This window comes from Oncorhynchus kisutch, linkage group LG30, assembly GCF_002021735.2.
Source record: "Oncorhynchus kisutch isolate 150728-3 linkage group LG30, Okis_V2, whole genome shotgun sequence".
NCBI lineage: Eukaryota > Metazoa > Chordata > Actinopteri > Salmoniformes > Salmonidae > Oncorhynchus > Oncorhynchus kisutch.
In genome coordinates this window covers 48638138-48651326 of record NC_034203.2, presented here as the reverse complement: position 1 = coordinate 48651326, position 13189 = coordinate 48638138, and the positions used below count along the sequence as shown (strand labels likewise).

General features: G+C 46.8%; 1 protein-coding gene across 1 annotated transcript; it reads right to left on the bottom strand.

Moving 5' to 3' along the window:
• Positions 1–230: 230 nt before the first annotated feature.
• LOC109879174 (chemokine XC receptor 1-like) lies at positions 231–12329 on the bottom strand. The gene is made up of 3 exons (XM_020471361.2): positions 11914–12329; positions 4765–5015; positions 231–3336 (listed from the first exon to the last, which is right to left on the bottom strand). The coding sequence occupies exons 1-3, from the start codon at positions 11938–11940 to the stop codon at positions 2340–2342; spliced, it is 1275 nt and encodes a 424-aa protein (XP_020326950.1). The 5' UTR covers positions 11941–12329; the 3' UTR covers positions 231–2339.
• Positions 12330–13189: the final 860 nt, after the last annotated feature.

Sequence of the window (13189 nt, the reverse complement as noted above, 5' to 3'; positions counted from 1 at the left end):
TCTTTACTGGGACCTCTTCAACTGCAGACAGGCTGTTAACCTGTTCTAGGGTGGAGTGGACAGACTGAATGTTCCTCATTTAGAGATCTGTTAACCTGTTCTAGGGTGAAGGGGACAGACTGCATGTTCCTCATTTTCACATCAGTTTCAAATTTAGTCAAATGATCAAATCATTAATTGTTGTGATATATTTATATATATATATATAGTTTAGACATTTTCCATCAATGTTAAAACAAATCAGTACTTTATTCAGAATACTTAAAAACATGAAACAATAGTTCAATATTTACACAATTCAAATCTGACCATGAAAAATATATGCTGATTATATGAACCTACAGTATGGTAACACAATGGCTGGTGTGTTTACGGACATAATCTCTCCCTATCCCAGTCTGCTGTCCCCACTTTCTTCAAGATGTCCACCATTTTTCTTGTACCCAAGGAAGCAAAGGTAACCTCCTCCCTGTAGGCCGTCTCGTCATTGTTGGTGATCAAGCCTACCACTGTTGTGTCATCTGCAAACTTGATGATTGAGTTGGAGGCATGCATAGCCACGCAGTCGTGGGTGAACAGGGAGTACAGGAGGGGGCTGAGAACGCACCCTTGTGGGGCCCCAGTGTTGAGGATCATCAAAGTGGAGATGATGTTTAATAATGTTTACATATTTTTCCTTTACTCATCTCATATGTATATACTGTATTCTATCCTACTGTATTTAGTCAATGCTTTACTTATCTCATATGTATATACTGTATTCTATCCTACTGTATTTACTAACTAGTCACTTTAATAATGTTTACATACTGCTTTACTCATCTCATATGTATATGCTGTATTCTATCCTACTGTATTTAGTCAATGCCACTCTGACATTGCTCATCCTAATATTAATATATTCCTTAATTGCATTCTTCTACTTTTAGATTGTGTGTAATGTTGTGAATTGTTAGATATTACTACATACTTGGAGCCAGACACACAAGCATTTTACTATACCCACAATAACATCTACTAAACATGTGTATATGACCAATAACATCTGCTAAACATGTGTATATGACAAATACAATCTGATTTGACTTACAGCAATCAAAATACAACAATCACAATTGAATTTGCTTGTTAAACATGGTATTAAACATGGTATTAAACATGGTATTAAATGTGGTATTAAACGTAGTATTAAACATGGTATTAAATGTGGTATTAAACATGGTATTAAATATGGTATTAAACATGGTATTACACGTGGTATTAAACATGGTATTAAACATGGTATTAAACCTAGTATTAAACATGGTATTAAACATGGTATTAAACATGGTATTAAAGGGATATGATATAAACACCTCAAATAGTCTTGAGGAATGCAATCGTTATCTGCAAATGGATAATATGAATGGAAAATAGATCCAGTGAAAGGCTCCAGTTATCATGAAGTAAAGAATACTACAATATCTAGTATGAAAGTGTAATACCCTGACAACATCGCGTGCACGAGCGTTGCAAAATAAATTTCGAAATCTATGTTATTCAATTATTGCACCCACACTGCTCACGTGCGCCAACGATCGTCTGCGTTGCCGAGGGCTAAAATAGAATCAGTTCTATTCCTGACGCAGATCATGCTGCAAGTCCTGCCTCTCCCATCTCCTCATTGGTTTATAGAAGCAGGTACTCACGTACCATCTCCTCATTGGTTATACCCACATGGGTGATTGAAATAGGAAATGTGTTGCCGGTCGTCATGGTAATACTATGAAAGTTTAGATGCCAATCACCATATAAGTTCAAAGATGAAAAAGCCTTGAAGGAGGAGAGGTGACTAGAAACGATTTGGTTTAACATTTTACGTGTGGATTAATTGTCAGAGTAGAGGACCTTGTGCATTTAAGGTAAAATAACAACTCAATGTCCCAGGACAAATTAGCTAGCAACAGCAATCTAGCTAAATTAGACAAATGACCTAGCAAGTGCAAGCTAGCTAGCTACATTTCCATAAATGTTTAATGCTTATCGACCTGTCCCCAAATTAATGATTGTTTTGATATTTTAACCTGCGTGTCATGATCGCGTTTGGTGAAGTGGGACAAAACAAATGTATGCATGTCTGGTTTGGGTTCAGTGTAAGGCTCCAGGTATCATGAAGTAAAGAATACTACAATGTCTAGTATGAAAGTGTAAGGCTCCAGGTAACATGAAGTAAAGAATACTACAATATCTAGTATGAAAGTGATGTCTAGTACAGTGACTCCTCCCCCTGGACTGTGATGTCCGTCTGCTACTCCTGTACAGACTACTGCTATGGTTGGTGTTGTTTACAGTGTTGTTATTTAAAGTGAGAACTCCTCCCCACTGGACTGTGATGTCAGTCTGCTGCTCCTGTACAGAACACTGCTGTTGTTGTTGTTATTGACAACGGTAACACCATGACAACAACCCTTCAACATTCTCTTCAAGTGGTTCCTGAACTTGATCCCAACGAACACGTAGAACAAAGGGTTGAGACAGCAGTAGGAGAACGCCAGCAGCCTGGTAACATAGAAGGAGTAGTCCAACGTGGTGCTGGTGCCACACTCGTCCCATAGTGTTGTGGATGAATCAGCACCGCCACCATCTCGACTCTTATACACCAGCGTCCTGAGGAAGATGACCACGTTGTATGGCGCCCAGCCCACAAAGAAAACCAGGACCAGGCCGAAGACCAGCCTGGCGGTCCTCTGGCTCCTCCTGTCTCCTCCGTTCCTCTGGCGTCTAACCCTAACCCTGGGTCTCAGGAGGCGGACTAGAATCTGACTGTAACAGACACACACCACTAATAATGTCACTATGAACAGGATGTTCTGCTGGTAGACACCCCACAGCCTCCAGCTGACATCTGCAACCTCACAGTACCGCTGTTCACCACTAGGGGCGTTAGAGTCACGAGGCCCATCAGGGTTGTTAGGGGGGTCTTTAAGGTCAGTAGAATCAGTGATGATGAACTTGGTAAAGATGAGAGCTGGCATAGCAGCTAACAGACTGACGGTCCAGACGACCAATGATACGACAGCGCTCCAGGTGCCCTGAGAGTGCGAGGGGCCTGACACCAGGTAAGACAGGGGGTGGAGCACGGCCAGGTAACGATGCAGTGTCATTAGGATGAGGAAGATGCCACTGCTGTAGTAGCCAGCATAGAACAGGAAGCTAACCGCCTTACACGTGAGGTCACCGTAGCTCCAGCCAATCAGGTGATAGGAGACCCAGAAGGGGAGGCCGCAGGTGAACACCAGGTCAGACAACGCCAGGTTCATCATGAACGCATTTGTCAGTGACCGAAGATGCTCGTACCTGGGAGAGAAGCACAACACTGTTTTAAACACAACACTGTTTTAAACACCCTGAAACCCTGACGAAGACTACAGTAGTAGTCCTACCCTGTAACCCTGATGAAGACTACAGTAGTAGTCCTACCCTGTAACCCTGATGAAGACTACAGTAATAGTCCTAACTTGTAACCCTGATGAAGACTACAGTAATAGTCCTACCCTGTAACCCTGATGAAGACTACAGTAATAGTCCTACCCTATAACCCTGATGAAGACTACAGTAGTAGGTCTACCCTGTAACCCTGATGAAGACTACAGTAATAGTCCTACCCTGTAACCCTGAAGAAGACTACAGTAAGGGTCCTAACTTGTAACCCTGATGAAGACTACAGTAATAGTCCTAACTTGTAACCCTGATGAAGACTACAGTAATAGTCCTAACTTGTAACCCTGATGAAGACTACAGTAATAGTCCTAACTTGTAACCCTGATGAAGACTACAGTAAGAGTCCTACCCTGTAACACTGATGAAGACTACAGTAAGAGTTATGGTTTAAACTAGGCTCTCCAACCCTTTTCCAAGAGAGATACCCTTCTGTAGGTTTTCACTCCTACCCTGTTACTGGAGAGACACCATCCTAGAGGTTTTAACTCCAACCCTGTTCCTGGAGAGTTACCCTCCTGTAGGTTTTAACTCCAACCCTGTTCCTGGAGAGATACCCTCCTGTAGGTTTTAACTCCAACCCTGTTCCTGGAGAGATACCCTCCTGTAGGTTTTAACTCCAACCCTGTTCCTGGAGAGATACCCTCCTGTAGGTTTTAACTTCAACCCTGTTCCTGGAGAGAGACCCTCCTGTAGGATTGAACTCCAACCCTGTTCCTGGAGAGAGACCCTGCTGTAGGTTTTAACTCCAACCCTGTTCCTGGAGAGAGACCCTCCTGTAGGTTTTCGCTCCAACCCTATTCCTGGAGAGATACTCTCCTGTAGGTTTTCGCTCCAACCCCAGTTGTAACTAACCTGGTTCAGTTTTCAACCAACTAATTATAAGAATCGGGTGTGCTAGATTAGGATTGGAGTGAAAACCTACAGGATGGTAGTTCTCCAGGAACTGGGTTAGGGCGCCCTGAACTAGGCTATTAGGCAGTGAGGAAGACCCCACTCCTTCAGATAACACAGACCACTGAGGAAGACTCCACTCCTTCAGATAACACAGACCACTGAGGAAGACCCCAGTCCTTCAGGTAACACAGACCACTGAGGAAGACCCCACTCCTTCAGATAACACAAACCACTGAGGAAGACCCCACTCCTTCAGATTAGCACAATACTTCCTCCATCCTGTCACTAGTTACCTCGCTCTCTCAAAACAAGATGCATGACAAGAGCAGCAAGCCAAGTTAAAATGAGGAAAATATTCATGATCTATTTCTCATCATCAGACTGTCCTACCTGGCCAGAATCACCAGCACCAGCAGGTTACCCACAAGGCTTAGCACAATGACCACGGAGAGGACGATGGGTGTGACGAGGGCTCCGAACCTGACCACGTCTGTCTTGGAGCAGCGTTCATCCCCGTACTCTATGTCATAGTCGGCGCTGCCGTATAAATCAGTGGTGACAGTGGTTCCATTGCCGTAGTTGGGAGTAGTAGGTCTCAATCCTTCCTCTACAGTGCTATACAGGTTCCCTGTAGGAAACCTCTGAGATTGAAAAAGTCTTAATGAGTGAGATTCCTATAAGGGGAAAAAGGTTAAACTATACCCAGTAACAATGACATCCTGAAATACTAATAAATATACCATTATATTTGACCTACAATGGTATCAGTTCCTTTTTTACTAGCTCCTAGTCTGAGTCACTCAATCTGGGTTACTAAACAATACATCTCCATGAGCGACACAATCATATCTGTGATAAAGTGTTACAAGCTGAAGTGAACGGTAATCATGTTCAAATATACTGAACAAAAATAGAAACGCATCCCGCAACAATTTCAAAGATTTTACTGAGTTACAGTTCATATCAGGGGCATAACTTTTACTGGGGATGGGGGGTCAAGTCCCACGTTCTGAAATGGCATTTTTGTCCCCCCCAGTTTTATCATTGCAATGTGATACAAAAGGTGGCAACGGTGTGCTTTAGGACCATGTGGACACCTCCTTACCGGTAGAGTAGGCTGTTTTGAGTGTTCAGCCGGCTGAGTTAGAATCAAACACCACAGAGCGGGCTGACAGGCTGTGTGAAGGCAAAGCTTCTGGAAGGCTGGCTGGACCAGCATGGGAGAGTTGAGCATAGTTCAATGTGTATGTGTTGCGCTCTGTCACCGAGTTGTAAAAGCAAGCAGAGCAGAAACTGGCTACTCTTTATTTGACTGATGTAGCTGGCAAGGTAACTGCTGTTTAACTTAACAGGAAAAAAAACTAGTGTTTATTCGCAGTGCTGAGCTACTATTGTAACTGACATGTACAGTAACGTAAGCTAATGTTTCATCCCATCTCGACTGAGGTGAATGAATAAGCTATGCTAGCTAGTAATAGCTACCACAGCCATGTCAGTGCTAGCCTCTTGTTATCTATCAGAAAGGAATAACTTATATCGCTGTTGTTTGTATGAAAATTATTTCTATCCTTTGTTTGTCCCGTTTTAGAAGTAAAATAACTTTGCAAGCTCCAGTTGATATATCGTTCGAAAAAGAGCTGGCCAAAAGTTGGCTAACCAAACTAGACCTGAATCAAACTAGACCTGAATCAAACTAGACCTGAATCACACTAGACCTGAATCACACTAGACCTGAATTAAACTAGACCTGAATTAAACTAACCTGAATCAAACTACACCTGAATCAAACACGCCTGAATTACACTAGACCTGAATCACACTAGACCTGAATCAAACTACACCTGAATCAAACATGAAACCATCAGCAAAACGATTGAAGATTAAAATTCTGACGTTTCTTTAGTGCAATATGAGTCTTATTATTCATTATGTCAATGTAACGTTATTGATCTGTCAGTTTCTCTAACCCCTCTAAACCCCTCTAACGTTACAGTCTTAACTGTCATGGTGCACAGTAGAGGTCTGGGCAGGGACCGATTTCTTCATCCCGCTACCGCCTGCACCCACCGGCTTTCTGTCCGAAGTCCCACCCACTACCTCAAGGACTGGTCCAACCCAACCACAGTCCTACCCACTACCTCAAGGACTGGTCCAACACAACCACAGTCCTACCCACTACCTCAAGGACTGGTCCAACCCAACCACAGTCCTACCCACCACCACAAGGACTAGTCCAACCACAGTCCTACCCACTACCTCAAGGACTGGTCCAACCCAACCACAGTCCTACCCACTACCTCAAGGACTGGTCCAACCCAACCACAGTCCTACCCACTACCTCAAGGACTGGTCCAACCCAACCACAGTCCTACCCACTACCTCAAGGACTGGTCCAACCCAACCACAGTCCTACCCACCACCACAAGGACTGGTCCAACCACAGTCCTACCCACTACCTCAAGGACTGGTCCAACCCAACCACAGTCCTACCCACTACCTCAAGGACTGGTCCAACCACTGTCCTACCCACTACCACAAGGACTGGTTCCTACCGCAGTCCTACCCACTACCACAAGGACTGGTCCACCCACAGTCCTACGCACTACCTCAAGGACTAGTCCAACCCAACCGCAGTCCTACCCACTACCACAAGGACTGGTCCAACCACAGTCCTACCCACTACCTCAAGAACTGGTCCAACCACAGTCCTACCCACTACCTCAAGGACTGGTCTAACCACAGTCCTACCCACTACCTCAAGGACTGGTCCAACCGCAGTCCTACCCACTACATCAAGGACTGGTCCAACCACAGTCCTACCCATGACCTCAAGGACTGGTCCAACCCAGCCGCAGTCCTACCCACTACCACAAGGACTGGTCCAACCCAACCACAGTCCTACCCACTACCTCAAGGACTGGTCCAACCACAGTCCTACCCACTACCACAAGGACTGGTCCAACCACAGTCCTATCCACTACCTCAAGGACTGGTCCAACCACAGTACTACGCACTACCTCAAGGACTAGTCCAACCCAACCGCAGTCCTACCCACTACCTCAAGGACTGGTCCAACCCAACCGCAGTCCTACCCACTACCTCAAGGACTGGTCCAACCCAACCACAGTCCTACCCACTACCTCAAGGACTGGTCCAACCGCAGTCCTACCCACTACCTCAAGGACTGGTCCAACCCAACCGCAGTCCTACCCACTACCTCAAGGACTGGTCCAACCACAGTCCTACCCACTACCATAAGGACTGGTCCAACCACAGTCCTACCCACTACCTCAAGGACTGGTCCAACCCAACCGCAGTCCTACCCACTACCACATGGACTGATCCAACCACAGTCCTACCCCCTACCTCAAGGACTAGTCCAACCACAGTCCTACCCACTATCACAAGGACTGGTCCAACCCAACCCCAGTCCTACCCACTACCACAAGGACTGGTCCAACCGCAGTCCTACCCACTACCTCAAGGACTGGTCCAACTGCAGTCCTACCCACTACCTCAAGGACTGGTCCAACTGCAGTCCTACCCACTACCTCAAGGACTGGTCCAACCCAACCGCAGTCCTACCCACTACCTCAAGGACTGGTCCAACCCAACCACAGTCCTACCCACTACCTCAAGGACTGGTCCAACCGCAGCCTACCCACTACCTCAAGGACTGGTCCAACCCAACCGCAGTCCTACCCACTACCTCAAGGACTGGTCCAACCCAACCACAGTCCTACCCACAACCTCAAGGACTGGTCCAACCGCAGTCCTACCCACTACCTCAAGGACTGGTCCAACCCAACCACAGTCCTACCCACTACCTCAAGGACTGGTCCAACCGCAGTCCTACCCACTACCTCAAGGACTGGTCCAACCCAACCGCAGGCCTACCCACTACAACAAGGACTGGTCTAACCACAGTCCTACCCCCTACCTCAAGGACTAGTCCAACCACAGTCCTACCCACTACCTCAAGGACTGGTCCAACTGCAGTATTACCCACTACCTCAAGGACTGGTCCAACTGCAGTCCTACCCACTACCTCAAGGACTGGTCCAACCCAACCGCAGTCCTACCCACTACCTCAAGGACTGGTCCAACCCAACCACAGTCCTACCCACTACCTCAAGGACTGGTCCAACCGCAGTCCTACCCACTACCTCAAGGGCTGGTCCAACCCAACCGCAGTCCTACCCACTACCTCAAGGACTGGTCCAACCCAACCACAGTCCTACCCACTACCTCAAGGACTGGTCCAACCCAACCACAGTCCTACCCAGTACCTCAAGGACTGGTCCAACCACAGTCCTACCCACTACCTCAAGGACTGGTCCAACCCAACCACAGTCCTACCCACTACCTCAAGGACTGGTCCAACCACAGTCCTACCCACTACCTCAAGGACTGGTCCAACCCAACCGCAGTCCTACCCACTACCTCAAGGACTGGTCCAACCCAACCGCAGTCCTACCCACTACCTCAAGAACTGGTCCAACCCAACCGCAGTCCTACCTACTACCTCAAGGACTGGTCCAACCACAGTCCTACCCACTACCACAAGGACTGGTCCAACCCAACCGCAGTCCTACCCACTACCTCAAGGACTGGTCCAACCCAACCACAGTCCTACCCACTACCTCATGGACTGGACTAGTCCACCCTAGTAGCCTAACCTATGGTCACCCTAGTAGCCTAACCTATCGTCACCCTAGTAGCCTAACCTATCGTCACCCTAGTAGCCTAACCTATCGTCACCCTAGTAGCCTAACCTATGGTCACCCTAGTAGCCTAACCTATGGTCACCCTAGTAGCCTAACCTATGGTCACCCTAGTAGCCTAACCTATCGTCACCCTAGTAGCCTAACCTATCGTCACCCTAGTAGCCTAACCTATCATCACCCTAGTAGCCTAACCTATCGTCACCCTAGTAGCCTAACCTATCGTCACCCTAGTAGCCTAACCTATCTTCACCCTAGTAGCCTAACCTATGGTCACCCTAGTAGCCTAACCTATGGTCACCCTAGTAGCCTAACCTATCGTCACCCTAGTAGCCTAACCTATCGTCACCCTAGTAGCCTAACCTATGATCACCCTAGTAGCCTAACCTATGATCACCCTAGTAGCCTAACCTATGGTCACCCTAGTAGCCTAACCTATGGTCACCCTAGTAGCCTAACCTATCGTCACCCTAGTAGCCTAACCTATGGTCACCCTAGTAGCCTAACCTATGGTCACCCTAGTAGCCTAACCTATCGTCACCCTAGTAGCCTAACCTATCGTCACCCTAGTAGCCTAACCTATCGTCACCCTAGTAGCCTAACCTATGGTCACCCTAGTAGCCTAACCTATGATCACCCTAGTAGCCTAACCTATGGTCACCCTAGTAGCCTAACCTATGGTCACCCTAGTAGCCTAACCTATGGTCACCCTAGTAGCCTAACCTATCGTGACCCTAGTAGCCTAACCTATGGTCACCCTAGTAGCCTAACCTATCGTCACCCTAGTAGCCTAACCTATGGTCACCCTAGTAGCCTAACCTATGGTCACCCTAGTAGCCTAACCTATCGTCACCCTAGTAGCCTAACCTATCGTCACCCTAGTAGCCTAACCTATCGTCACCCTAGTAGCCTAACCTATCGTCACCCTAGTAGCCTAACCTATGGTCACCCTAGTAGCCTAACCTATCGTCACCCTAGTAGCCTAACCTATCGTCACCCTAGTAGCCTAACCTATCGTCACCCTAGTAGCCTAACCTATCGTCACCCTAGTAGCCTAACCTATCGTCACCCTAGTAGCCTAACCTATCTTCACCCTAGTAGCCTAACCTATGGTCACCCTAGTAGCCTAACCTATGGTCACCCTAGTAGCCTAACCTATGGTCACCCTAGTAGCCTAACCTATGGTCACCCTAGTAGCCTAACCTATGGTCACCCTAGTAGCCTAACCTATGGTCACCCTAGTAGCCTAACCATGGTCACCCTAGTAGCCTAACCTATCATCACCCTAGTAGCCTAACCTATCGTCACCCTAGTAGCCTAACCTATCGTCACCCTAGTAGCCTAACCTATCGTCACCCTAGTAGCCTAACCTATCGTCACCCTAGTAGCCTAACCTATGGTCACCCTAGTAGCCTAACCTATCGTCACCCTAGTAGCCTAACCTATGGTCACCCTAGTAGCCTAACCTATCGTCACCCTAGTAGCCTAACCTATCGTCACCCTAGTAGCCTAACCTATGGTCACCCTAGTAGCCTAACCTATCGTCACCCTAGTAGCCTAACCTATGGTCACCCTAGTAGCCTAACCTATCGTCACCCTAGTAGCCTAACCTATGGTCACCCTAGTAGCCTAACCTATCGTCACCCTAGTAGCCTAACCTATGGTCACCCTAGTAGCCTAACCTATCGTCACCCTAGTAGCCTAACCTATGATCACCCTAGTAGCCTAACCTATGGTCACCCTAGTAGCCTAACCTATCGTCACCCTAGTAGCCTAACCTATCGTCACCCTAGTAGCCTAACCCATGTGCATGTTATGCCTTTTCCTTTTCATTGATTGCAGTTGCTGGATATTGGTGGGAACTGGAACACGCTGTCGTACACGTCGATCCAGAGCATCCCAAACTTGCTCAATGGGTGACATTTCTGGTGAATATGCAGGTCATGGAAGAACTGGGACATTTTCAGCTTCCAGGAATTGTGTCCAGATCCTTGCGACATGGGGCCGTGCTTTATCATGCTGAAACATGAGGTGATGGCGGTGGATAAATGGCACGACAATGGGCCTCAAACTTGTCACAGTATCACTGTGCATTCAAATTGCCATCAATAAAATGTCATTGTGTTTGTTGTCCGTAGCTTATGCCTGCCCATAGCATAACCCCATAGTGGGGAACTCTGTTCACAGTGTTGACATCAGGAAACACCTCGCCCACACGACGCCATACATGTGGCCTGTGGTTGTGTGGTCGGTTAGACGCACTGCCAAGTTCTCTAAAACGATGTTGGAGGTTGCTTATGGTAGAGAAATTTACTTTCAGTTCTCTGGCAACAGCTCTGGTGGACATTCCTGCAGTCAGCATGCCAAATTCACGCTCCCTCAACTTGAGACATCTGTGGAATTGTGTTGTCTGACAAAACTGCACATTTTAGTGGCCTTTTATTGTCCACAGCACAAGGTGTACTTGATCATGCTGTTTAATCAGATTCTTGATCTGCCAGCCCTGTCAGGTGGATTTATTATCTTGGTGAAGGAGAAATGCTCACTAACAAGGATGTAAACAAATTTGTGCAAAAAAATTGAGAGATATAAGCTTTTTGTGTGTATGGAACATTTCTGGGATCTTTAATTTCAGCTCATGAAACATGGAACCAACACTTTGCATGTCGCATTTATATATTTGTTCAGTATATATTTGTTCAGTCTATATTTGTTCAGTATATATTTGTTCAGTCTATATTTGTTCAGTATATATTTGTTCACTATATATTTGTTCAGTATATATTTGATATAAAATGTATATCCCTCCTCCTACCTCCATGTTGACTCCTTCAGCATCCATCTCCCTGTAGAGGTGTGTAGTCCCAGCAGAACAGGACTAGGTGGTGGTAGTGATGATCTGACCGGAACACAGAGACCCTGGAACACAGAGACCCTGGAACACAGAGACCCTGGAACACAGAGACCTTGGAACACAGAGACCCTGGTTGTTGCTAAGTGACTACAGATGAGGATGACTGATCTGATTCAGTCTACCTGTCTCAGATACCTACTCTGACTGACTGGAACACTAGACCCTAAGGATAGACAGAATGGCACCCTATTCCCTTTATGATGCACTACTTTATATAGTGTACTATGGGGGCTCTGGTCAAAGTTGTGCATCATATAGACCGTTGAGACGCACCAAGTATGGAAGTTGGACCTGAAATCTGTTCCTCATAGAAACACTATGGAAGTTGCACCTGAAATCCAACTGCAGGTTTCTGTTCCTCAGAGAAACAGACGAGACCATCGATACGACGCGTCACAAATGGCACTCTATTCCCTTTAAAAGGCACTACTTTTAACCAGGCCCACATGGGCTCCCGAATGGCGCAGCGGTCTAAGGCACTGCATCTCAGTGCTAGAGGCATCACTACAGACCTTGGCTCGATTCCAGGCTGTATCACAGCAGTCTAAGGCACTGCATCTCAGTGCTAGAGGCATCACTACAGACCTCGGTTTGATTCCAGGCTGTATCACAGCGGTCTAAGGCACTGCATCTCAGTGCTAGAGGCATCACTACAGACCTTGGTTTGATTCCAGGCTGTATCACAGCGGTCTAAGGCACTGCATCTCAGTGCTAGAGGCATCACTACAGACCTTGGATTGATTCCAGGCTGTATCACAGCGGTCTAAGGCACTGCATCTCAGTGCTAGAGGCATCACTACAGACCTTGGTTTGATTCCAGGCTGTATCACAGCGGTCTAAGGCACTGCATCTCAGTGCTAGAGGCATCACTACAGACCTTGGTTTGATTCCAGGCTGTATCACAGCGGTCTAAGGCACTGCATCTCAGTGCTAGAGGCATCACTACAGACCTTGGATTGATTCCAGGCTGTATCACAGCGGTCTAAGGCACTGCATCCAAGTGCTAGAAGCGTCACTACAGACCTTGGTTCGATTCCAGGCTGTATCACAAACAGATGTGATTGGGAGTCCCCCAGCGTCGTCTGGGTTAGGGTTTGGCTGGGGTAGGCCGTCATTGTTAAATAAGAATTTGTTCTTAACTGACTTGCCTAGTTAAATAAAGGTTCAATCAATGTAC

Coding starts and splice junctions, on each gene's coding strand:
- LOC109879174 (XM_020471361.2), bottom strand. CDS start 11,940: ATGGATGCTGAAGGAGTCAACATGGAG. Junction 5,016..11,913: donor CTGAAGGAGTCAACATGGAG/GTAGGAGGAGGG, acceptor TTTCAATCTCAG/AGGTTTCCTACAGGGAACCT. Junction 3,337..4,764: donor GTGCTGGTGATTCTGGCCAG/GTAGGACAGTCT, acceptor CTTCTCTCCCAG/GTACGAGCATCTTCGGTCAC.